The sequence below is a fragment of the Scatophagus argus genome, chromosome 5 (assembly GCF_020382885.2).
Source record: "Scatophagus argus isolate fScaArg1 chromosome 5, fScaArg1.pri, whole genome shotgun sequence".
Classification (NCBI taxonomy): Eukaryota; Metazoa; Chordata; class Actinopteri; family Scatophagidae; genus Scatophagus; species Scatophagus argus.
Window position 1 is genome coordinate 21,180,779 of NC_058497.1, and position 27,534 is coordinate 21,208,312.

Consider the following 27,534-nt stretch of genomic DNA (forward strand, 5'->3'; position numbering starts at 1 on the left):
ATACTGTGCTGCCGAACTTTATTGTTATCAAAGTCCCATTTGAGGTCCCTTCTAACAGACATTAAATTTCCTGCGAAATGCAGATGAAATTGCACCCAAGAATCGTGTGAATGATGTGATGCTGCGGGTTAAGGAATGGGAAAATGGGATTATTATTTACCACAATACAGGCAAGATATTGCTTCAGAAATCTGATGGGGATGGGGGGTTAATATATGTGATGTCGTGGAAGTGTTTGAGAGAAACACTGAAGATTTGGAGTTTAATGCAAAGGTCTGAGGGTGTTGTGTGTGAAGGGTGGAAGCTGGATCGTTTGTGCACCGTCTGCCGTGAGGTGCAGCGAATTGACCGCAGCAGCTCTTCATGTGGGAGAGCCACATGAGTCACAAAACAGCCCTGTCTTCAACGGGACGAGTTTGAGTGCAGGATGTCATGCTTTGCCTGGATATTTGACACATTAATCTTGCAGTCTTTTCCATACGCACTGTGTACCTCAGTGATGTGTGCCGTGCATCTGGCAGCCATTGCAGTCCTGTGGTCTCAAGCTGCTCATATTGAACAAGGGGATCCATAGAAGACCTGATGCAGCTGACTGACTTGGATTAGCAGTTTTTCATGCTTGTTTCTGGATGACTGTGATTATGGGTCATATCGGGCTGTGTCCAGGGCTCATGTCAAATTTTGGGCAGACAGAAGAAAACTCTTTCATTATGAAAACAAATCAAAGGCAAAACAGAGAGAGGAACTTGCCAGTCTGCAAAGAAATTCATGTGTGTCAAATCCCAGTTGGTGGCCTGCTCACAGACAGATACTGCTGGATTGCTGTTGTGTCAAGAGTCAGCATTTAGACAGCTACACAAAGTCTTTTCCACACTTTGCACTGACTCCGACCTGATAGGCTTAAATTATGCGCATCGGTGCATCAGATAATCCGATGCATCAGTCTGCTGCTGTGTTTAAGGTCACCGTGTAGTTAGCAAATATTTAAGTGGGCATGGTGGGCTTCACATCCTCCTGTGTGATTCATAGGTGTTAACTGTCACAGGCTGACTGGAAAGTGGGAGCCAAATACTGATAAGACGGGAGCTGTCCTTGTCAGTATATTTAACGCTCTATCACAAAGCTCCTTTTTAATTACTGCGAGATGGGCGTGAAAGGGTTGAGATGAGTCAGTTGCTCCCACAGACTAGTGAATTTACAGGATGCAGAGTGCTGCAGGGATGACATATTTTTGGGGGGCCGACCCAACATCGCCCTGGTTTCCTCAACGAAAAGCCAAGCCAGAAGCTGCTCTCGGACTCCTTAGTGAAAATGTGTACATGTATGTTTATTAAGCTTTGTTGGAATGTGCAAAAGCAGTACGTTATACATTACACCATCATGAAATTGCGACATGATGCTTTTGCTCGAATGTTCCCAAAGCCAGAAAAGAAGAAAAGAAGAGATAATGAAAGAATTGGTGAGATTGTTAACCAGCAAGCGGCCACTTATTATGTTTCATAATGCAGTCGTGGTGCTCGGTTGAGAAGCTTCCCGTATATAATTAGGAATAATGACAATGTAACTGTATTTGAGCGTGAAATCTATCCACTCGCACTTTTAATGCAAAAAGCAAATACTCCCTCGCCCACGTTGTATTTATTTCCCGGAAAATTTATAGTTTCACTCATGCGTCACTTTAATTTGCAGGTGAGAAACCTAAATATCTCGGGACACACCTCTGTTTTGGGGAAAACCCAGCAGCTTCGTGCAGCTGCTGAAGGAGTGCTTGCTGCTGAAGATGAGATTACGGTTTGAATAATTGTGCATGAAGTGATCCTCGCTATTTTGAGCGAGTAAAACAAGTCTGCAGTACCTCATCTACTTCACCGTTATTAAATTATTAAATGCCTCAGGTTACCTGCAGAGCTGCATTGCTGGTCCTGCAGTATTAAAGTGTCATTTACTCCCAGACCTGAGCTCAGAGTTCAGACATTTGGTGGCACATGAGGTGGAAATCTTCAGTCACACTGGTGCTATTCTTAAGCCTTAACCACACAAGCCTTAACGTAGCCGCACCAGAGCCAGAACTGCCCAGCGCAGATTACATGTGTCTGCCCCTGAATGAGACCACATCAGAGCTGTGTCTAAACCCCACTCGACTGCCTTCTTACTCATCATCTGTGGGCCCCGAGCTTCAGCTCCATGATTCAAAATTTAGGTTTCCCATCTTGTGATCACACCTGGCTGGGTGCTGGGGCAGAGGGAGATTGAAGGTCAGACATGCATGACAGCTGCATTTCAATGTGGCTTAATTTGTCATCGCACAAAGACGTTTACTGCCTTCATTGAGATAAAATCCACTCTGTCAAACTGGCTGGCATCTAAACGAGCCTTCATATGTTTCATGTGCAATGTGAGTCTGGATTCCTGTTGCCATGCTTGTAGTATTTGCGCTCTGAAAGCCAGACAGTGGCGTGTTGGAACACGTTTGATAAGGGCTGCAAGTCACTGCTCCTGACACACAACACTCCCACAAAGGACACACCACAGCCATTTCATCATGGCATGCAGCATGAAGTTAAACACCGGGACATCCGAAGAGCACACTGCAGAGCTCGTAACTCTTTCACAATCCCCGCTGAGGTATTTGAGTGCAGACAGAGACGAAAACACCATTAATCTCACTCATTATGATGTTGCATAGCAGTGGGTGATTGATTCCATAATGCCTTACGTATCATGCGCACCGTGAGTTTCTCTGTCTAGACAGCGATGAAGGATGAAAACAAGGAGAACACGCTGCCGCCAGCGTGCTGCCGCTCTTTTTTTTATAGCATCTGAAACCTGAAGCAATCCTTGTACAGTATGAATGAACACAGGTGTTTGTGTGCGTAGAATGTGAGTCACTGCCCAATGAAATCATCTGAATAGTGTCACACCACCACCTAGTTCCTTAAAAAGCAACAATCACATATTCAAACGGCTCCACCTGAGGGTGTGGAAAGGGTCATTAAACCCAGGAGAAGTTTATGAAAACCTGCAGCGGACTTGTGGAAGTGTGCTGCTGAATTGTGGTCTTTGTGAGCTTATGGTAGGGTGGGTTTTGCCAGCCAGGGAGTGAAACAGACAGGGGCTGTGTTTGACTTGGTCACTTGCCCATTTGTGCTCTATTCACATGTATGGTGCCATACCATACTACACAGGCAAGCCTGTATGCAAAGAGCAGCTCGCAAGGAAAGTGGCAGGAGCTCTGATTGGCTCTGAGCGACTCGGCTTGTGTGGATGTGGATTTTATTTTGTGAGGAGATTGTTGTTCTATGCTGTAAACAGGTTGACGCAAGTGGACTCTTAAACCAGAGAAGCGTGACTGTCAGCTTTCATTAAAATATTTCATAATCATGATAATCATGATGTCTTTGTATAGCATCTCAAGTCCTAATCTTTTTTGGTTTTTGTTTTTTTTATCAGACTGACATCTGTAAACACACTTTCTGTCCATTGTCCAAATGGAAAAGTCTCGTATACTAGAGAGTGAGTACTATGAAATCAGTGAATTGTTTAAATTCTTTCAGTCCACCTAGTTTTTCTTTTGTTCTCTCCAATTTCAAAGTGACAGTTTGATTGACACTCAATGACTCATGTCTTAAATCATTTCCTGTTGCCGCATTGCATTCTTCTATTTTAACTGTAAAACTCTACCATAAGCTTTAGTATATAGTACATAAATAATTTTTTTTTGCAATAGGGGACATATAGTGAGGGACATATAATCAGAAGAGGCTTTTCTTCCTGTCACTAAACGGCCACCAGAGCTGAACAGATGATACGGCGGAGCTTGATCTTTCCTTTTGTGTAGAGTTAAGGGGATATAGGTCACTCATATGTATTCAGGCTAAAATTTCTCTTTTCCCCCGAGGAGCTGACACTTTGAGGAGACCTGCTGAGAGGCCTTCCTGTGGCTGGAACAAGGGGGTTATGTGGTGGGGGTGGGGGAGAGCAGAAATTAGCATTCTCCAGGCAAGAAAACAGCTTCTGCCTTCTCTTTTTCTCTGCACTGTAGTTTGCTTTAAAATGGACACAGACTCGCTCTCGCTCAGTAAACCTGGCACCTGTGTGACCAGCAACAGCAAAAGAGTTGTTCTAGTGCAGGGCGGGCCCAAAACCACTATTTTTGTAAGTCCTCCCACACCCCTCTTTCTACCACTCCTGCTCCTCTTAGTCAGTTCATAGGCATTCCAATGGTATTTATATTTCCCTCCAGAGCAGGGGGAAGTTGACAAGCGTTCACACAGACATTGGACTCAGCTCAGCAAGGTGGGCAGTACTCCAACTCCTTCAGTTGCCATTGGCCTCCCTGCAGTCACATGACCTCCACTGAAGTTGTGGCACTCCTCCCCCCTGAGCTCTGCTCTGCTGTCCGTCTCAGCTCACTTAAGGCTTTTTGCGCCTGCATGTGAAGTTTTCTGTTACTGGGAGAGTGAGTGAGTGTGTTTGGTAGTCAGCGGTACAGGGACTTTTTTGAGGGGCTATAGTGTTTCAGTTATGTTTCGGGATCTCCCGGAGTCAGCAGGCAGCGAGTGTCTTGGGAGTATGACCCCAGAGACTCAGGATATCTACCTGAGAATGGACCATCACCGCAGACGCTCAGGGTACAGGCTGGGCAGGATCATTGCAAGGCAGCAGCTCCTCAAGAAGATTGCTGGAGGTAGGAGATGTGTTGGGATAGAAGTGACAGCTCAGGCTGTTGGTCTTGGTTCTTTTTTTTAGCTTTGGCTGAAGAGCCAGCTGTTAGGTTGTCTGTTTAAATCAGTCCTTCTGAGTCATACCTCCAGGAATTCTAGGAATAATGGCTAAACATTTTGGTAGTCAAAATATGCAGTGAGTGAGATGTGATACACATGAGAATATGAATGCATGGGTGGAAAATGAGCAAGGGCAGTGTTTGTTCGGGGAAACCCAGTTCATATCTCTGGCTTTTTTTCTTTGTTCATTTGTTTCAAGATAAAGGTGGAATTCAAGAGAAATAAGTTTTGGTAACAAAGTGTGGTTTTGTCTGGTGGGGTGTGTGTGTGTGTGTGTGTGTGTGTGTGTGTGTGTGTGTGTGTGTGTGTGTGTGTGTGTGTGTGTGTGTGTGTGTGTGTGTGTGTGTGTGTGTGTGTGTGTGTGTGTGTGCCTGTGTGCGCCACTGCAGACAAAGCCAAACTTGACCTTCAGCCAATAAGTAGTCAAGGGTGCAGTGGCGGTAAATAATTAGTATTGACTGACTATAATCAACTCTGATAGATGATAAGCTGTAGAGTCTGTTACGTAACAAGAGTTCAGCCCAAAGTGTAAACAAGAGATATCAGTGAATGTCGAGGCCTGACAGTTTTACAAGCCCTCAGCTCATTTGTGGCCTGCTGTATGTAGCCAGGAGAGCAATAGTGGTGGTATTTTACTGAGACATGGTCTGACCTTCCGTTCATCTTCCCAAGGCCTGTAACCTCTTGCCTTTGCATTTACCTGAACAGTCTGGGGAGGGGGCACGGGGGGCAGGGCAGGGCAGCATAACAATAGAGAGGACAAAGCGCTACCAGTCCTGCTCCCACCTGCAGGTGTGAGCACCCTGCCGCCGGATCAAAGGATGGCCGCAATTTGTAACAGAAGAAGCTACAACAGCCAACGTAGTTCTCCTCTCAGTCACACCAAAGGAGAGCGTGAGTCAGATAATGCCGCCAATTCTGTGGGCTGAATCACACAGAGGACCAAGCCAGGCCATGGTGCATGTTTTGAGATTATGATGATTTGAAGGATAGTCAGAGCTAGTTGTTGGATTGATGCATGAAGATGTCCGGGAGCTGTGTGTACGTACGCTTGTTTTCAGGAGGAAATCTCCAGATCTGATGTTCGCAGGCATGTGCAGTCACGTAACTTGGCATGTGTTTTCAGATTACAGATGCCTGGTTTGACAGCAAACCAACAATTTGGGTCATCTGTGTCAAGGACTGAAAATACTTACATGTTTGAAATGGCTCTTTAATCTAAGTCTAACAGTGTTTTACTTGCAAGTATATAATCAGATGTGGCGTAATGTAAATAAATATAATGTGCTTTGATTTCAATGGAATCAGGGTGAATATTAACTTTACATTCATTTGATAGATTTTATTGCACAGTTTTGCATTTTTTGTTTTGAGCAGAGATAACAGAAAGCTTTGAAGGTTTCCCCGTAACATCATAAATCTGTCACTATTGTTAATATTCCACCAATGCAATCATGATCCTCATCTTTTATAAAGCTGTTTCAGCTGTGTTTATGTGTATTTGTATGTATGTGCATTAAAATGACATCAAATGGCTGCAAATGTAGAAAAATAATATAAATAGGAATAAAAGCTACGTGTGTTGCATTCAGCCAATGTGTCAACACATACCTTCTTTAACTAGCACTGAATGTAACCCACATAATACCATCAGTTTGTTTAAGAAAGTGAATGCAAACATCTTATGTTTCTGATGGTGGATAATGTAATTTTCCATGAGATAAAAGACTAAAAAAGATAAACTGTTGGGCACTTAATGTTTTTCACATCTGTTTTCATTGGCTGTCATAAGTGCTATGATTATGCCTAATTTTGGTAATTGTAGTTTTTTAATCTGACTTGCCGTAAATGCCTTTACTGAGCAATTTTCTTGCAGTGTGGCAATTTCTTTTGACATTTTCTCTTCGGAGAGCAGTGTTTTAGCATCTTATTTCCTTTCATGGCTCATGTCTCACCTTCTGTGATGCATACCTGTTTGAAATGCCAAAGATAGCATCTAGGTGGTATTTTAAGCGACTGACAGCAGAGTGTGCAGAGCCGCAGGATTGATCTCCATGTGTTGCAGTGGCTCCTGCATTCCAGCTGCCCAGTCCTGTTGACATAGCAGGTTGAAAGTGAGTGGGGGCCATGGTGATGGACCGAGTGTCTCGGTATTGTTTCATCCCAAATTCCAGGCAAGCCTGTGGGGGTCTTAGTCATGTTTCCGATTTGATGGCATTTCAAAGCCTCCAACGCCGTGTGTGTGGGTTCTCGTTTAGTCCAGTGAGCTACTCGCAACGTACCAGGAAAGACTGAGTACCCAATAAGTTTCCAGTATATCTCATCGGCTTTGAGAGTCAGTGGATATAAATGCACAGCTGTGTGAAATGAGATGGAAAGAAACAGGCGTTTGATTGCTGCGCAGTGAGATTGTGGTGTAAGGAAAAGGGCCTGTTTTCATTGTGGAAGAATGTGTCTCCTTTCCTGAAAATATTCCTCAGATCAGATTTTGGGGGGAGTGTTCACTCTGGAAGGGCTACTGTGTTTCTGCAGCTTTCTGCTCTGTTTGCAGTGATTCCTCCCTCTCAGCCCATCTGGAGTCCAGAACCTCAGGATTTCTGCATCTGTTGTTGCTACTCATGCATTTACTGTATGTGACCGATACATTGTTAGCTTCCACGTATATTTTATTCTGCACAGACCATCATTTATGGGTCAGTGATCTACTCATGCCAAAATAAAGAAGCAAATTACTTGTTTGCCCAAATTTTAATCAAATCACTGTATGTTGCAGTTTTAAAGAAAAATTGTAAAATTCTTTTTTAGGTGTGTTCCATGCATGAAACGTTGCTCTCTGAATGGGGATTTTCAGCTACTCCCCGAATGCGAATGAATCATCTCACTGTAATATGCCCATATTAAGTGTAGAAATTGCATATTTATGCCATTACGTGATAGTTTTCACAAGGTTTTTCCTGTCGTGAAAACTGAACAATTCACAGATTGTTCACAACAGACCATTTTCAGGTTGTGGAAATGTTCAGCCACTCAAAAGTCCTGGAAACTTCATCTGCTCTTTGGTGGAAAACCCTGAGCAGCTGAATGCTGCACCGTGACTAAAAACCTGCTCGCTGACTGTGGCTATTTGGCTCTTTTTTCCCCTCATTGAGGAGTTGTTGTGTTTCAGACAAGAAGCTCTGTCCAGTGTGACCCCTCCGTGGCCCTTCTTCATGGCTTATTGACCTCGGTGCAGCCAGTGGGCTCCGATCTCTGCCCTGGAAAGATCATTAGTGCATTCTGCCATGGCTGAGGACGTCATGCCTTTCTTGTCAAATGACACAAGTTATTGCGTGGCAGCTGCATGCTTATCATTAATGTGTTTGTCCCAGAGTTACAAAGCGTGCCTTTTATTCTTCTGTCATGGCTGAAAGGCTGTGCTATCTGCTACATTTGTTCTCCTCCTGGCGTGTATCAATGTTTGTACTGTACTGTAGTCCTGTTTGCTCAGTACTGCAGTAGATATGTACATTCTGGGTTGCATTTTTTGCTATATTTTAATCTTCTGCAAACTTTAAATGCACATTATCAGCAGAGAAAACCTACAGGCAGAGAAGAAAAACATTTCTGAGCAGGATAAAAATGTATAGCACTTAAACTCTTGTAGATCTGAAATGCTTAGTACAAAGAGGACAGAAACACTTCAGCTTGTTAAGAGGAGAAGCTCTCTGTTCTTCCTCTGACTATTAGACGTAAATTTGTTAGAAACGAGCTCTGAAAAGGGGTTTGCGTTGTTCTTTCTTTTGAGAAGTTGTAACGGTATAAAGGGCTCTTCAAGGTGAGGAATCTAGTTAGACTATGTCCTCTCCCACTCAAGACTCCTCTTCCAAAGAACTGAATTATTCATCAGTGGCATATGGCACTTTAGATCATCTGTGTGTGAAACAAATCTAACTGCTCCTTCATTCAAATGGAAGTTTGATGATAAGTGAAGCTGTAGCCCCATGCGTTGTTTGCTTAGTACACACGTACCCAGTTTATCTTTTATTCATGAACCTCTCTGTGGATGTAACTGTTATGCAGATTTTGTTTGCTACCTTCAGAGGGCAGTAAGTAATACTGTCAGGGAGCTGAAAGCAATTTTGACAATGTGATTAGGTGGTCGTCTACCTCCAGCACTACCATCGTAACACTTCAGCTAATTAAGTCTGTAGCTTGTACTCTTGAGCTTAAATTATATGATGATTTTGTTGGTACAGGGGCTAAATATATTTTAGAAAGTAAATAATGTCACATGAACGTGTGATTGACGCATTAAGACTAATTCTAATCACTTTTACATGTATGGACATTTTACACTAGAAAAATGAACATGTGATAAAGTATATTTGACAAGATGGCACTCATACTAAATACTCTAAATTTCTGAGGATGTTGTGTCAACAATACAAAGCACAAAGGAAGCTCTGTACAGCTGGCAAAAAGACATTTCTCTGTCTCTGTTTTTGAAGTTGAATTGGTAGTGACAGTACAAAGTCGCCAAAACTGCACGTATTGTATCAATTCCTGTTGGTGTAAAATGGAAAAATATGTTCATTTTTTACATACTGAGTGCTACAGTCATTAACTGTGGCAATTGATATGTAACACATACTGTATATAATTAGTATGTAATATGGATTTGGAACAAGCCCATGTTTGCGTATGTGTTTCAGTGTGTATGTGTATGTGTTAGTTCTATGATAGACTGACAACCTGTCCAGGGTTTGTGTGGGATTGGCTGACAATGTCCCCATCTAACAGATAAACAGATCTGATTTCTCCACAGCTCTGCGTAGTTCTCAGTATACTTTCACCAGCCACTCTTCCTCAAGCCAAAACGTACCAGCAGTTGGCTTGTAGCTGTTGGTAATTTCCCATCCCGCTGATAAAGAGCGAGTAAATGATTCAAGAGTCTTGTAACGGCCGGGAACAAACTGACTCAATCCAACCAACCTCGGGTAAATGAAGGTTACACTCATATAGCTGTTATGGGGATTTCAGCTTTTTGCCTGCAGGTGGCAGGCTGTGCTCATGTCCTTCTTGTAAACCTTTCTGCCGAATGTGGATCAGTGTAGCTCCTACACAGTCAGAGTAGCTGACAGCTGCCACATGTACGCGGCTAATTATTTACTAAGAGGAGATTTCAGAAATGCCTCCGCTGCACTGTAACAGGAACAGAAAGTCACATATTAACAGAGGCCCAGTGGAAAACTCATGTTCTCAGGTCTTTTACGTTCCACAGATTAGAAAATGCTCATTCACCGAACAATCCCACAACCCACATTCAGCAAATAGTACACCAACCATGTTATGATCCAAACAATCGCTCTACAGAAAATCTGAAGACAGGATACAATAGATTACTGTCAGTAATTACTGATAACTGCTATTATAGCTGCTATACTCCCAACATAAATTGGACAGTCTGTATACAACATAAAGTGCATCTTATCATCATCTACATGTAAACCATGGCCAAGTTCAGCACTTGGCCGCCCTCCTATGGTAGAAATGTACATTACTTGTTATGAGCTGGAAAAACTGACAGAAGCGCAAAGGCAGTGTGCTTCCAGACATTCTGCCGCTGTCTCTTCACTTTATGGGCCTCTCAGCCTGGGAGCAAATGACTGAAACAAGGCCTGTCGTTGACAGCCACACGTGACAGATGGGCAGAACAATCGCTCAGCTATTTCTCTGGGTAAAATTCTTGATAAGCTATGCCGCACCTCATCATACACAACAACACATGCTGAGAGTGTCATCATCTCTGCTGCAGCTTGCCAGTCTGTTGAATGAATGCTGCAAGGCTCCTGAGGCCGTCTTGTGGCCGTTCACTTTGATGTCGTTAATTAGGGCCAGAGTCCCTAGGGATGGCTCCATGCTTTTATTGTGGAGGTCCTGACAGGGCTTTCTCACGGTAGGGGCCCTTGTTCTGACACTGGCCCCCTCTCTACCCTCTGACTCTCTGAGGCCATTCTCAGAGAAGGAGGGAACCCCGAGTAGTCCCCTCTGGGATCTAGTCCAAATGAGAGGGAGGTGGACGTAATGGAGCTCTGCAGGATTCGACTTCAGAGGAGTTCCTTCTTTATATTTTTCTTCCCCTCTTTTGCCTGTATCCTGTATTTTACAGAGCGGTACTCACACAGGAGACCTCATCTGTTAGCTTACAATTTTTTTTAATTTATTTGCATCCACTAAACTTAAACAGTCTTTCATCTTGAGACACTTGATTTGTGTGGGTGCCAAGACTTACAGGACATGTGTTGATAACTTTCCAGCCAGTCTTTGTTATTGTGCTCTGTGTCTTTGAGTGTTTGTCAGTAATTCATAGTTATGTTATACGTTGCTCTCGGAAAACCAAATTACAGTGTTTATATAGGCTATCAAAGGGAAGGAGGAATTACAGCCACACAACCGCATATTATTAGTAGGAGAACAGCATGACATGGCAAGGCTTGCAAACTACTGTGCTTTACATAAAATAAGACATGTATGGACTTCAGATCAGGACGCACACGAAAACACACCTGTGGGAATTTGGAGTATATGTTGGTAGGACTTACGAAAAATCCAGTTAACTGCATGGCCGCATGGGACACTGTAAGGATCTGGTGTAAGGAATGGGAAGGGAATTAAAAAGACAACTGAACAAGCTCACATCAGAGTCTTGTTGAGAGAGAAGGAGGTAGGAGAAAGAGCGTGGAGATCTTTGAGGGGATGTTAGTGGAGAGGAAACTAAGCTGGGAGAAAGTCAGGCAGGTCCGGAGTTGAACTTTGATCAGTTACATCTGGACCGAGCACAGCACAGTTGCCCACAGGTTCAGTTCCTCTGCTGATCTGTTACATCAGGCTTTCTTAGTGCTGATATTCTTCCTCTGAAGATTTGTCATGCTGTTATGAACTTTCAGGAGCTCACTTTAATGAAGGATATGTTGGAATGAGAAACAGCACAGATAAGAATGGTGATTAGATTAAAATCACAGTTTCTGATAAGCCTTATCACTGAGTTATTCATCCTTCACTGTTCTTTATCATCTGTGAGAAGAGTGAACCGCTGAGCAACCAGAACAATGATTACTCTGCAAAAATCAACACTGGTGTGAAGGAATAGTCCAGGGTATCGGGGAGGTATGCCTGGAGAAATGAAAAAGGAAATCTCCAAAAGCCAAAGTTGATGTTTTTATCACCAAAGAAAGCAAATCTTTCATAAAGGCCTTCAAGATGGTTGCCAAAACACTTTAGCATGCGTGGGAACGTGGCTGCAGTCCAGTGTCTGGAAGTGTTTAGCTTGTGCATCATGCCTTGGAAGTCACTGCAGTGTGTATTTCATAAAAAGCTCTGCTGACTGCTTTCTGCTGTGTTCAGAGGTGCTGACTGTAAAGTGGTACTTGAGGATCTGGTCTCCTCCTTCCTAGAAGTTTGGGTTCAGAGTTCCATTTTGTCGAACACTTCTCTTCAGTAGTCTGCTGGAAGCCATGTGCCAAAGTATCCTGCAGTGTGACCACTGGGGGAAGAAGGAGATCACCCGAGGCTGCAGTACAATCGACACTTTGCTCACTTTTTGCTGTTTGCTATATGACCCCGGAGAATCAATGTGTGGTTGTTGGAACATTTTCTCAAAACCGAGCGAATGTGAGACACTGCAGTGAGCTGGGTGAAAACACTGCAGAGCTTTGAAGCCTTGAAGCTGCAGTTTGAACTTTGAAGCCTTGGCTTGCTCAGAGACCACGTAGCCCACACATTATTTGTCTTCTGGCTGTGACACCCGACCATATCCAGTGAGCTATCGTTTTTCAGTTTGGGTCCGGGATAATTTGTAAATCCTTCACTGAAAAGCTATTTGTGGCAGACAGTGACTCTGATAATCTTTCCCATTACTCTCCCAGGCTGTTGTTTGGTGTCTTGGAACACATATAATGTCCGCTTTTGGAAGCACTTGAGTGATTTTCCGTGGTCTAAAAATGTTTACAACATCATGCTGACCCTTACATGGTTTTAACTGTATAACCCTGTATAACCCTCCATCAAGCAGCCATTCATCTTGATTTTGTGCTCTCAAACAGGACTGTGTGGGAGATATGAATCAACTTTGGGTTTTATTATCAGATTACTGGTTACCAACAGTGCGCAGGAGTAGGGGTACATCTGAATGAGTGTTTTAGGTATTTTGATGTCGTCACTGTGCGTTGTATTTTCATTAATAACTGTAAATGATGCACTAGCTGTGACTGGTATTTCCAGACTTGAGAGAGAGAGACAGAATGAGACACAGACAGAGAAAGAGAGTTTATAGGTTGTTACCGCTGAAGATGAAAGAACCTTCTCTCTGGGTGTCCGTCAGAGGTGAAGGAGAGTGTTACCACAGCTGTGCTGCCCTTGTTTAAATTCAATACAGGACCTCAAGAGAAAAACACAGCTCAGATGACTTTTGACCCAGCAGGCTTTGGCAATGGTCAACAACAGCAGCTTCCTAGCTCACATAGTCATGCTATTTACTCTCAGAATCAATAAGCTCTTGCTGTGTGTGTGTGTGAGTGTGTGTGCATGTGCACAAGTGAAGTGAAAGGTGAACCTTAGTCTTTTGCCAGTGGAGTCATTAAAACATTTGTAATATTCTTAACCCAGACTTTGTTTATACTGAAATCCGTCTGAAGAGAAACACAGAATAGAATAGAAGTATTTATTGTCACTATACAAGTACAGTGAGATGTCGTAGAAGAGCAGCTGATGATGATGGTATTTGCTTTATTTAAAAGGCTGATCTGTATCGCATGAAGATGAATCGTGGATGTCTTTGAAACGCCGACTTACTCGGGTTCAGAATGTTAATGCCTCCTTTGGCTCTGGCTTTTCCTGGGCTGGCACTGTGTTTGTCCCCATATCCCGGTCCACCAGGAAGCATTGATGTCTGCTTTGTATAACGACTTGTTACTGGAGACCTGCGGTCCACTGAAAGGAGTTCTCCACAGGTCACTGTGGATCACAGGGCAAATGCAAGCCAAGGATTTGCTAGCTCATTTGTATTTGGGGAAATTTTGTTTTGTCGTCTTAGTAACGTAGCCCAGAGCTGTTCATTTTAAACCTGCGTCCCATGTTGGCTGCAGGAAAACGGGTCCCCCCTGTGCCCCGCGGGATCAAATGAGGGGGCTGGAAGTCCGTGGGTGATTCAGCTCTGGCTCTATGTAATTACCTGCAGAGCCAGTCAGCTTATGTGCCAATCACTGCACAGAATAGAATAAAGAATAGAGCCACAACAACAAAGGCACTGTGTTGTTACTCACCTTTGCAGACAGATAATCTCTTAGATTTGGCTATTGTCCTTTGTCCCAACACCTTGTCGGTTTGCAGGTGATGAGAATGCTGTGAACTGCAGAGGTATTGTGATATTAGCGAGTGGCACCTCCTGTTATGCTGATGATTGTGGCGTATTGTGCCGAGGATGTTGGAATCTGAGGGGCGCGTAGAGCTTTTTTAATTTAAACCTGCTCCAGAAAATAAGCAGTCTGTATTCCCACGACATTAGGTGAATTACATAGGGCACTGCAGTATTAATCCACCTAGTGCATTTCCAGCATTCCCCTCAGAGGGCCTGAACTCTTACATGGAGAAAACAGATCTTCTGTGCCCCCTGTACATGGATATTGCTCTCCTGTCATCAGGTCTGTCTTTAAGCCGTCGTTCATCGTTATTTCTGCTTCCTGTTTTCTCCCCTGCACACAATTACAAACTGTGAGACAGAAGGAAATGTTAGGCTATTCTGGGCATGAGACATCAGATGTTGTGGTTTCTGGACAGACGAGAAGAGGGGCCAGTGTGTTTCCCCTGGCTGCCTGTCTAGTCTTACTTTTACAGTAAGGCTGACTGCTCTGTGAGTGGGTGTCTGTATGCAATTAGCATCATAAAGGGGGGAGAGAGGCCTCCCCTCCATCATGCCTCCCAGCGTGACGACACCTCTCCGCCAGCCAGCCCTCTCGTGGTTTTTTTTTTTTTTTTTTATTGTTGGCTCACTCTGTTTTTCTCCAGGTGTTTTTGATACAGACAATCTGAGCGCTCGGTTACAGTCTGTGTGTTTTTTTGAGTGATATATTCGGCTGGCTTGTCTGGCTGAGTCATCCATTTGTCTCTGCAGGAGTGCGGTGTGGGGGAGGAACGGATAGACATATCTGTAAGGGTCCACACAGAGTGCTTTTAAAGCTCTCATATGTGCTGTACGTATTTATTGTTACATTTGTTAAGGTCCCTTAAGTGGATCTAAGCTACATCATGGTGCTGTGGGTTTGCAGTGTTGTATGCAGTTCTGACCCCAGTAGGTCAGAAGAGTTGTGTGTTACAAGAGGAAATGGCCCCGGCGCAGCAGAGACAGGCTACATATGGAATTCTACTTACGCTGTAGGAAATTATGGATGGATGCAATGTCCTTATGTAATCACAGTGCCACGGCAAACACCCCAGTAATTGAAAGGGCTGGCCATTTTATCCACTCATTTATGACCTGATAGATTTTCCTTACACGTCATAGATTTTAGTGATCTCAGCTTTTATAAAATACTGTAAAATTGGGCTGTTAAATGTATAAAACTGGGGAAACGTCTCCAGTCACTGCTGTACATATGCAGCGTAGACATAAGGAAGACGTAGGAATATAAAGGAACAGGTAAGAGTATAATGATGATGTATTATATTGGCAAACCCACTCACTATATTCTCTTTGATTTTAATTGTGTACAAGATACAAGATAGGTTTATTTGTCACACATGCAATCATACATGGTACAATGTGCAGTGAAATTCTTTTTGTCCCTGCTACCAAAAAATAGGTAAGTAAAATGGAATGAGTAAAATTAAATATGTGACGATGTCTTGGAAACTATTTAGACTGAATAATGAAATGTATTGCTTAGAGTCTTTTAGAGATGTTTTAAATAAATGAATTATTCATCATTTTATCAAATTTACATGTAATTATTTTTATAATTATAAAATTATAAACAGTTAATGGGTTTTTTTGGCTGTCACATTTCTTTCATTCATTATGTTTAAGGAAGACTTTACTTTTAAAACAACTCATTTTGTTTTGTGTCAGGTGACGACAATGCTGGCAGTGTCTCGTGACACAGATCACACAGTTCCTCTCATTCATTGATTTGGCCTCAGACAAAGAGGCTGAGACAGAGGTAGAGCAGACGAGTATATCACTCTGATGATGTTAGCACAGAGTCTTGTGAGCCGAGCGCTTCAGCATGATTCACCGCTGATGACTGCTGACAGTTTACAGTATGTCATGGTTTTCCCCCAGTTCGGGTGCCTACGTTTTTTCCATTTTGTCGTTCTGTTGGAAAGACATCTGGACTCTGTGAAACCATGTGACGCTTCTCTTTTTGTTTGTTTAAATGAAACCTTTCCCACAATGTTAACACTTCTTGGATGAAATTATGGACAATTGCAAAAGCTTACATCATGCAATCTTGCCCAAATGACTGTAAAACATCAACGTATAAGGAAATGTTAGTTAATTCCTCACATTTATAAATCAGGGTCTTGAAATAGAAGAAGAGTCTAAGAATTCAGAGGCAGGGCTTACTTAGATCTTTGCCAAAAATGTGCTGAGTGGGTTATAAAAGAGTTGTCGTGGGCAGAGCTGGGTAGGAGGGTCGGGCACAAGAAGCTGAGGGGGGAGGGAGAAAGGGTGAACATTAGGGAGCCTGCCACAGAAAGGGGTGGGTTGAAGGAGAGATTTAGTGTTGGGACAGGCACATGGTGGTTGGGGGTAGATGGAAAGAGAAAGGGCAAAGAGGGAGCTGTGGATCTGAGTTCAAACTGCAAGCTGTGTTCAGAGAGAGAGAGGGCAGGAATGTGGCTCAGTGTGGGAATGAAGATGCTCTGACATGTTGAGAAACACTCTTTAAGTCCTGATGGATATATGAACCACTCTGGCTGTATGATGAAAATATCCCGTAAGTACACAATAATTTGTTACCGGAAGTAAAGCACAGCGTTAGCTGATTGAAGGATTTTGGAGAGAAGACATATTAAGGCATGTGCTTTGGTGATGATGGCTTGTTTTTATTCATCATAAGCCAAAATGAATGAATCTGGTAGTTTTTTTTTTGTGTGTGTGTTCTCCAAATGAGTATGAAAGGAAATGGATTGCTATCAGACAGATGCAGCTCAGGACAAACTAATACATATCATAAAATCTTCCTAAGTTTTCAACAATGTAGTTGGCTGTGTGAGTGGAATGTGAACGAGCCTTTAAAACTGTCATAATTTTGGCAGGGCTTGTGTCTTCTCACCGCTCCACGTGTGCCATATCTGTACCTGCAGCGCTTTGTAACATGTCATATCTCAGCCATGAATTGCATAACCGTAATCTTGATGGTAAACGTTGCATAAAGTGAATTGTAAAGGAAGGAGATGTCCTTGCCACAGATACTTTAGTGGTACACAGCCTTTGACATTCTGGGCCATTGTGTCACAGCCAAACTAGGTTTCATCTCTTTGTGAAACTGTAATTTTATACTGTACACAGTTTTAAAGCTGAGGGTTGCGGAGAGCAAACACAGGTCCTCATTCATTGGCACCATGCCCGCCCAGCCTTTTATCCACAAGAGATTTCCTTCGAGAGAGAGAATGAGAGGACAGAATGTCTCGGCATCATGTTACAGAATGCCAAACAGAGAGGAATTCCCAGCTCATGTTACTTGCTCCCAGTGGTCCAACCTGCGGCTGTGGGACACAAGGGGACCTGGCAGGGTTCTCACTACGTGCTGCAATTGAATAATACATGCCCGATATTATCCACCTGGGAGGGAAGCCTAGCTGAACAGAAAGCCTTCAGCTCCTGGTGATACAGGTGGGAACAGAGCACAGAGGTTCCTGCAGCGTGCACATGTTGACTCAACTGCTGGTTAAGAGTGTAAACAGTTGAGGTTTTTTTTTTTTGTCATCCAAGGACACAGGGAATTGTTAATATTTATTCAGTTGTTGGTCAGTCCGGTGACCAAAGTCACTTTTCATTGATTTCTTTGTGACATGGACGTGAAGCAGCACTGGTGAGTCCTGGATCAACAGTTCTGAAAAAGGGGTGCTAGCAGTATCTTCATGGCAAGGTTACAGTCGCCGTAATTACACCGTATTGTGTCATGAATGATCTCGGTTTGTGTTTCAGCTGTAGTGTGACAGGCACAGAGAAGGACGGGAACTGAGACTGTAGCTGTGTGATGGTAGAGCTGTTTGTTACCCGCTGCTGCAGATTATGAGTCCGTTGAAGGTTTACGCTCTTTACATTTTGGAAAGCTGGCTAAATTTCAGATGAGACAGCAGGAAATGTATTTGCTGTGTCGCTTTTAAAGAAGCACTGGAGCTGGTAAGAATATTTTGGACCTCAGGCATTAAATTATTTTGCATGACATGATTTATGCCATTTAGTCACTGTGTTTTCTGATTCTCAGTAAAGTAGCTAAAGAGTTATTGACTTTTGAAAGTGAAATAATTGCTTGTGTATTTTGCTGCGCAATACTGTACTCTCTTGTTTTCTGAATTTTTAAATGGTTTTCTTCTTTCATAACTGCGGCTAACACTTATTTTCGTTATCAATGAATTTATCACGCAAATAAATACATGCCTTCAACAATGGATGTATTTATCACGCAAATAAATACATCCATTGTTGAATCAATAGAATATCAGAAATAAAATAGTAATAAAATGTCCACCACAGTTTCCCGGGGCCCCGAGGTGACATTTTCAAACTGTTTTCTCCAAACCAATGATATTCAGTTATTGTAGAAACCAGTACCAGTATTCACATTTTAGTGAAGTACCTAAACGCTTAATCAATTCTGACAATTGGCTCTGATAATTTTCTGTCAGTTAACTAATCCATTGACTGATTGACATTGATTTGTTTCAGCGTTACTTTTGTTACAACAAAGTGGAGAAAACCTGCCTGTAGACATATTTAAAGATTAGATTTGACGTCACTGGTGCGAGACATTCAAGTGACATATCATGTGTACAGGCCTTGTCCTTTTGCTTTTAATTAGCTATTTATGTAAAATATCTATGGACTTTTAACGTGAAGCAGACCGTGTGCTGTAGCTCTGGTGTGGCAGAGAGTATGTCTCACTCAGATGGTAAATGGCACCCAGCTCTATTAGCATTAATGGAAAGGTGCCAACGGTCTGTTTCCTCTCCTTGTCATCAGCGGCTCTGAATCCTACAAATGGCTCAGTCTGCAGTTCACACTGCTGGGGTCATTTGTTTATCAGAAAGTCGGGGAGATTTGATTTGACTCTATTAAGCGGTTACAGAGAGTTCTGATTTATGAGTTTGTGTTATTATTCTACTACTATATACTATTTTATATTTTAAGATGCGTTACTTTTATTTAAACGTGTGGTTCATACAACATAGTATCTCCAGCTCTGTGTAGTGTATGTTGTGCTGTATTTTCTCCTGTTTTATGTTCTAAAGACTTCAGCTTTTTCTTATCGCATACACGTTGTATTGAAAGTAAACAGACAACAGATGGTTGCATAAGATCTTATGTTGTTTCACATGAGTGAGCCGCGATACCTCCACCCAGACAGAATGACCGGCAGGGTCATCATCACTTCCATGTCATCTCAAAAAAATCAGATGTGGGGGGGTTCAGTTTGAGAATCACGCAGGTCTGTCCACCCCCAAGGCTGTTGTGTTTGTCAGATATCAGAGGGATTTTTTTCCTAAATGAAAATGACTTTATGTGGCTGAGTTTCACTTTTTATCCCTTCTTTAAAATGCACACTTTCTTGTGTTTCAGAAATTGAAGCAAAAGAGGCGTGTGACTGGCTGCGGGCGGCAGGATTTCCCCAGTATGCTCAGCTCTTTGAAGGTAAAACAAGCGTTCACTAAACTCCCACACATGTTCATCACAAAGAGGGAAATGTTGTTTGGTTAAAAGGACAGAGATTAATGAAGCAGCACACCAATAAAAGACCTCTGTAATAAACCAAATATGGCATTATTGCTTTAAATTTTCCTTTATTTTTGTTGTGGAGCATAGCACTTTAATGTGGACTTTCGAAGATGAAGAGTGAAGTGCACAGTGTTATCTGGTCTGTCACCCTTAGTCCCCAACTCTGTACACAAAACCACATATTCAGAGGTTGCACAGTGACCCTCTTTTACACAACTGTCCCCAGGAAGCCTTGGAGCTATGGCTCCAGTCAGATGCCCAGACACCACAAAACAAGCGGAACATCAGCAGCTTTTAAGGTCTAATCTTTTCCAAGCTACAGATTCTGCATAAACACGCCTTCTGTGCTGAAAGACTGAAGTTATGGGAAGAAATGGGTTTTTATCAGAGCTTAGAGTGCCTCTACTCCCTCAGATCTTTGTGCCGAGGCCAGACTTTTGATGTGCTCGAGTGCGATATATTTGTTCGCTGACAGTTTGTACATAGTTGAAACAGACCTCAAGAAATGTGCACTGAAAATGGCTTTTGGAGTGCAAAATAGATGAGCATGAGTTTCAATCCTGATGCTGGACGTCATGTATTACAAAAGACATTAATGATGAAATATGTTATTATCGTGTTTCAAAGCCTGCACCCTGCAGTATCTGAGCGCTGGCCCTTTAAAGAACAGACTGAGCCTTGTCGAGGTCTTCACGGCTGCTTCTGCTTTTCATAAAAAGTTAACGACTTCTCATGAATGCGGTGGAATGTTAGATTCAGAGGGTTTGGATTCAGTCTCTTAAGTTATGTAAGAGGAGGCCCATACCCAGAGCAAGACGTAATGCCGGCACAAGCCTGAGTGCTGTTTTTTGGGGCAAATTCTGTCTCTTCTCATTAGCATCAGATACAAAACAAGTTTGATGGTCTCCCAGCTTTCATTCTGCTCCTGGAAAGAATGTGGTTTCCAGATTCAGATCTTTCCGTCTATCCTATCCAAGAACACTGTCTTTAGAACAGTTACTGAAATATTACATCTAATGTCAACAATATTTTATGCTTGTCTTTTTTCAGATTCCCAGTTCCCCATTGACATTACACCTGTGAAAAGAGATCATGACTTTCTGGACAAAGACCTCGTGGAGCCTCTGTGCAGGTAAGCAGCCATTTGATTGGTGCTCTAAAGATGGTGGTTCATCCATGAGTCAACTATGTCAATGCCAGAATTTCTTTTTTTTTTTTTTTCATTTCCTTGCCAAAAAGTAAAATTAAGTGAGAAAGTAAAATATATGAATGCCTTTATAGTAAAAACTCATCTAAATTTTCATGATATTTAAAACATACCGTTATGTAATTTTTACTGTTTTTTTTTACCTTGGGTGTCAAGATTTTCATGAAGAATTGAATGTTTTTTCCATACTTGTGTTTTATATTTATATATTTATATATATATATATTTAACTCATTTATTAAATTAGTAAATAAAAATGCTTTTAACTGCTATACTTTCAAGGTTAGTAATATGCTGAAATTTGAATATAATCCATGTTTTATGTACCCACGTATCAAAAACATTTGAAATGAAACAATCCCATTGTCATATTTGCATGTTATCTTCTGGAGTGAAAATTAAGAATTAATGGTGTTAAAAACCAAAGTGACAATATGCTATCGTACATGATGTGCGTATAGAGAATTCTGTAAATTCTGTTTTTCACAATTGCGTTTATTTTGTTAAATAATGAATTGTATTTATTTTAGATAGACCTTTATTAGTCCCGCACTGGGAAAATTCACATTGTCACAGCAGCACAAGTATAGCAAAATAAAAATGCAGGTAGATCGAATAAAAAAGACGTACAAAATAAAAAAACACGAGGATGTTTACACCCTTTTTTCAAAGATTTATAGTAAGTACAATAAGTTAGATTTGAATATAAAGGCTAAGAGAGTCTGGAAATGTCTGGTTTAGCTACCCTAAAAGTGCTTTAAAAAGTATTTGAATTTTAAAAAGCTGCACAAACCCTGGATTTTATAAATTGCAAAAGTATTAGTGGGAATCTTCTTCTCTTCAGTACCTTGAGTTACGTAACTGAATGACAAATATTGGATGTGTGCATTTCTTCCCAATTACTTAGACATTATTAAGAATATAAAAGTGCACTAAGCCAACAACTGGTGGCTCCACATCACTCCCTTGTAGGACAAGACGGCTCATGTACTTTTTCAAGGCGAGATGAAAACAGCACTTCAGTCACCACAGTAACCATGGAAACCACCCCAAAAGGGAAGCGGGAGGAGCATGAGGGTTGCCTCACACAGCTCAATATACTGTGACTCTAAACAACCCTAAAGCAACTCATCTAAATTCCAAACTAGCCATGGGATAAATAGAAGACAATTGGAAACAGTTCCACCTCCAACGTGATTTTGCCCATGACTTCCCAGCATCTCTATGGTAACATAAGGATGGCTTTGTTGTTAGTTACGGCACTAAAGTCTTGTGTGCAAAACTGAAAACCACCCTACATACTGTGGGTGTCTTTGATTGAACGTAAACTGATAGATATTTCATGTATGTGAGTGCTCTTCCTGATCCTCGGCTAAGCTGCCTCCCATTTTAGCAAACCACATTCAAAGCTCTTTAGGCCTGTGGAATAAAGGGCCTCCAGCTTAGAAATCCTCTCTTCAGGTGGGTCCCACTATCTATGGTAATAATCATGAGAACTTTTTGTTTGGCTAACCCCTATCATCTACAGCACTAGGGGAAACTTACAGTCTCCATCTGGTGCCATTTTATTCTCACAGAACAATACTGTCAATCTGTAAAAATAGACTGTTCGCAATATCTGGAGCTGTTAAAGTTTGTAATTATTGTGCCACAAATGAGTTTCCTTTCATGTAAAGCCAAGGCACAATGAGCTGTAGTGTATTTTGTCATGCTGTCTTCTTTTCCCCTGTGCTATTGTTGATTCATGTACAGTTTTTAGTGCTGTTACTTTCTATATCCCAGTTTACACACCCATGAAACCTCTCGTGGCTAAGCACTCGCTCCAAGACCTAGACTTGCCGTTGATTAAGAAAACTGAAAATGTTTTCTTGCTTCTCTGAGAAATTTTTTGAAAACATAGTTCAGAACATTTGTATTATCATATCAAAGGCAAAGTTTAATAGTGCTGTGCGTATATGTACGCTCAGTCAGGCAGAACTAAAATCACCCTTCATAATTCAGAAATAATTAGCATGCCAAGTTCAAAATGGCATCAAAGACTGGTCTGCATCTGTATATTATGTCTGCATATGACTATATTGACGATAATAATGATAATCCATTGCTTTACCTTAAATTCACCCTTCTTCAAACTACTGCATCCCACCTTTCAAGTCACAATCACTTAGATCCAGTGCTGAGAGAAAGAGAACAGAGCAGCCGTCAATTACCGGTGTTCATTACGTTTAGGAGATGGCACAGACAAGCTTTCCCTCTGCATGTGGTTGTACATCTAGATCAAAGGTTGATCCAGTTAACACTTAAATAGCAAACAGAATGGAATTTATTTTCAGAGAGCTCATTAGGAAACTATCTGGGTGTTTTTTTCTGCTCAGAACAGTTTTCATCCTGAGGCCATTTTTCTTTCAGACGACTCAACACGTTGAACAAGTGTGCCTCTATGAAACTTGATGTGAACCTTCCGAAGAAGAAAGTAAGTCAGGACTTTGGATTATGACCTTTATCATCACAATGATGCTTTTGCAATCTTTGACTTTTAAGGCTTTAAGGCCAACCGTTGTATGAGTGCAACATCGTGCTATATGCATTTTGAAAACAATGATGATTCAGTCTGTGAACAAAATATTTAAGGCTTGTGTGGCTGTCACACTTTCTCTCTGTGCATAGACTATTTATACATATATAAATATAACACTCTGTACTCTTACCATTTTTGCCCCTCAAAATTCCTCATCCCTTGGTGCGAGTATCACAGTTTTCATTTGTGCAATAAATAGAAGACAAAGGTCAATGCCTCCATAAGAAATAATATTTTCTCACAAGGGCTGCCTTAAGTTATGCATATTCTTCCTGCACTAACAGAAATATAATCTGGCTTCATCCCTTTAACCTGAATTCTTTGATATTTGAGATTTTCCATTGTTGTATTCATGCCTATTGAGTATAATTGCTTTGTATCTCTCATCACTTTGGCATGTAGCCTGCTGGCTTGCATTGATCTATTTATGGAAAAGTCTTTCAGTCAATGAAATCATTTGTTTGGTGTTATATCTCTGTTGGCTGCGTAATGTTATTAATTCTGAGCAGACCCATCCTGCAGCTTTTTCCAGCATTTCCTATTTCACTTTGTGGCATAAATGATACGTGTTATGTCATCTATGCATTAACTTGCAAGCCATTTTTTTCCAACTCACAACATGACGAGGAAAAAAATGTGCAATTTATCTTAAGCACAGTAAGCAAGCTTTGAAAAGTGTAAAAATATCCTGTTATTTTCTCTCCCTTTTTGTATTTCTATACTGTGCATGGTACTGCTAATATGCGTCTACCATGCGTCATCTTTTTAATTTAATTGTATTAATTATTATTAAATCAGGATGTTATGGCAGATCTCTTTTGGGAGACCTAAATAGAAACATTCATTACTACAAAGAGGGTTAAAAATAGAAAATTAAATCATGTTGATTTAATGCAATCTGTCTTTCCCCAGAGTGAAGACTCTGATGAAGAAGACCTGTTTGCAATCAGTGACAAATGGACCTTTGAGCTGAGCAGTCGGCGCTGGTCCAGGTTACAGGACATTGACTGTCTGCTGGGAAACCACGGAGAGGTTCAGCCCTCTAAGGACAGTGTGCCTCTGAAAACCACCACCAGCAGCGAGAGTGTTTTGACAGACCTCAGTGAGCCAGAGGTCTCTTCTTTGCACAGTGAGAGCAGTGGAGGCAGTGGTCACAGGGCTCTCAGCACAGAGGATTCTGACTGCTCCAACCGCACCTGCTCAGATTCTGCAGTGATGCCAGACTCTACTTCTCTCACAATGCCTCACACCCCCAAAGAAATTGCTCACTATGCCTCACTACCTGATAAGCACGTCAAGACAAGCCGCATCCGTGCCAAAGACTTCCTGAAGCGCATGGAGACATTGCGCTCCCGAGGAACTCTGGGAAGGGGTCGTAAGACTTTGGTCATTAGCTCTCCGGTGCTACAGCAGGAGGCCCGGGCTCTGAAGACTTTGCGTTGTGTCGAGATCATAAATGGAGATAGTGGGGCTCCAGAAACACAGTCCAACAAAGATCTGCCGTCCCAGTCCAGTAGTGAGAGTAGCAGCCATTCTAGTGGCAGTGCCGTCAGCACACCCAGCCTGAAAGAGCGTAAGCCTCACCGGGCTGACTACAAGCGCAGTGGCATGTATTTGGAGGACATAGACATCTTCTCAGGCACCCAAGTGAATAAAGTCGCAGAACAAAATCGCAGGAATGAGTTCTGCTCCTATGAAGATCTGGTGGTCCATATTCCCAAAGACCACAAGCCAGGAACCTTCCCCAAAGCACTGTCCATAGAGAGCCTGTCCCCAACCAATGGGGCTTCTATCAACTGGCATACAGGCAGCATGCACCTGGAATCTCCACTGATTACATGCAGTAAGGAACCCAGGCCTGTCACCCAGTGCTGCTCCAGAGGCAGCCGCATCAGTGTGTACGATAATGTTCCCGGCTCACATCTGTACGCCAGTACCGGAGATCTGATAGACCTGGAGAAAGAGGACCTGTTCCCTCACCTGGATGATATCTTGCTGCATGTCAATGGCCTACAACAGATAGTGGACCACTGGTGCAAGAATGTGTTGCCGGTTGGAGAAGGGCTGGCACAGGTAGATGGTGAGAGGGAAGATATAGTTGGCCTCCAGTCCTCTAGTCAGATCACACTGGACTTTGAGGGAAATTCTGTCACAGACAGCCAGACCCCACCTAGTTACGGAGACAGAGACAGAGTATCACTTGCTGAGACAGAATCTGCAACGCTCAGGGACAGGAGGGACTCAGGAGTGGGTGCTTCGCTCACAAGACCTAATCGGTAAGGCTCATGGAACTGTACTATTGTTACTACACCACTTTAAGTCCTCTTTGAACAAAAAAAAGAGAAAATGCTTTTCTTGTTTTTGCTGTTTTATCACATTAGGTTACGATGGCCCAGCTTTCAAATATCTAATCGCCTAAGTCACTCAGTGGCATCCCTGCAGATTACCAACCAGTCAGCAGGCCAGCTGAGTTTGTTGCAGAAGTTTTCTTTGCTGCGCCTTACTGCAATCATGGAGAAATACTCCATGACCAACAAGCATGGTTGGACATGGTAGGTCCCCATTTAACTTCCAAGATCCATGTGTGGCATGATTCATGATTTATTACACCTTGCCTGTACTTGTGAAAGAAAATTTTATTACACTTCTTTGATCTGATGATCTCTATTTGCTCAAATGATATTAGTATTAATTTTGTTGTGTTGATTTTGCTCATAGGTCTGTGCCAAAGTTTATGAAGAGAATGAAGGTACCAGACTATAAGGATAAGAATGTGTTCGGAGTGCCTCTCATTGTGCATGTGCAGCGTTCTGGACAGCCATTGCCTCTTGGCCTGCAGCAGGCCCTGCGGTACCTGAGGAGCCAGTGTCTTGACCAGGTCAGTCACCATACACACACACTCAGGTTGCATATGGCTTGCATTTTCACATGTGATGTAACAAATGGTTGGGTTTATCTAACGTGTAAAATGTGGTGTAAGATTTCGACACACAATGACTGACACAGCTTGTAGGCCGACACAATGGTAATATAAGTACAATGCACTGAGCAGCACTGCTGTACAATGTAGTTACATATTGCTGTCAGCTGTCAAGTTAACGTTAAGCCTTGTTTTTTATTTCCAGGTGGGTCTCTTTCGTAAGTCAGGGGTGAAGTCTCGAATTCAGGCTCTTAGGCAGATGAATGAGAGTTCTCCGGACAATGTGAACTATGAGGATCAGTCTGCCTATGATGTAGCTGACATGGTGAAGCAGTTCTTCAGGGATCTACCTGAGCCTCTGCTCACCAGCAAGCTGGGGGAGACCTTCCTTCATATCTACCAGTGTAAGGATATGAATGTCCATTTTGTCCCATTTTTGATCCCTCACCACATCTGCAAGGCATAAATGATACAAATGAATTCTTTCATGTACAGATGTCCCAAAGGACCAAAGGTTGCAAGCTGTCCAGGCAGCTATCATGCTGATGTCGGATGAAAACCGAGAAGTGCTGCAGACGCTGCTCTGTTTCCTCAGTGATGTCACTTCCTCTGTGGAAGAGAACCAGATGACACCCATGAACATTGCTGTGTGCCTGGCCCCATCCCTTTTTCATCTCAACATACTCAAGAAAGACAATCTCTCGCCAAGGTAATTTTTTTTGTCCAGTCATACGGTGATACAGTTGCCAGCCCCTCCAAATTAATGGACCAGATGCCAGAATTCTATTAACTCAAGTGTGAATATCTTCACCTATGACTCCGTAATGATAGACATAAAATGAGTTTCAGAGTTTGCTCAGCCCTCAAGGGTGCTATAGATTACTCTCTTTCTGGGACAGCTTTAAAAGGACATGGCACTCTTTTTAAAGCTCTATGTTTTATGAGATCATGCTGTTCACAAACAAAGCAAAGCTCCCTAATTTACCATGTTGAAATTGTTGCTAAAGGGATCAAAGGGGTTTCCTGCAGAGTGGAGGAAGGGTTTATATTGGTGGGGGACATTGACCA

At 42.3% G+C, this 27,534-nt stretch overlaps 1 protein-coding gene across 7 annotated transcripts in view; it reads left to right on the plus strand.

Annotated features, from left to right (window-relative positions):
• The window catches only part of stard13b (StAR-related lipid transfer (START) domain containing 13b), a 65,108-nt gene that overhangs the window by 35,312 nt on the left and 2,262 nt on the right, over positions 1–27,534 (plus strand). For 3 of the 7 annotated variants that reach the window (XM_046389610.1, XM_046389609.1, XM_046389612.1), the window contains 8 exons: positions 19,606–19,677; positions 20,812–20,893; positions 23,378–23,441; positions 24,459–25,822; positions 25,928–26,098; positions 26,265–26,424; positions 26,672–26,870; positions 26,962–27,175. In XM_046389610.1, coding sequence (XP_046245566.1) covers positions 19,606–19,677; positions 20,812–20,893; positions 23,378–23,441; positions 24,459–25,822; positions 25,928–26,098; positions 26,265–26,424; positions 26,672–26,870; positions 26,962–27,175 — 2,326 coding nt within the window. Of the gene's footprint in view, positions 1–4,296; positions 4,688–16,492; positions 16,757–16,990; positions 17,855–18,062; positions 18,169–19,605; positions 19,678–20,811; positions 20,894–23,377; positions 23,442–24,458; positions 25,823–25,927; positions 26,099–26,264; positions 26,425–26,671; positions 26,871–26,961; positions 27,176–27,534 lie in introns of those variants that run through there. The other 4 variants (XM_046389611.1, XM_046389614.1, XM_046389616.1 and 1 more) reach the window with 4 other exon arrangements.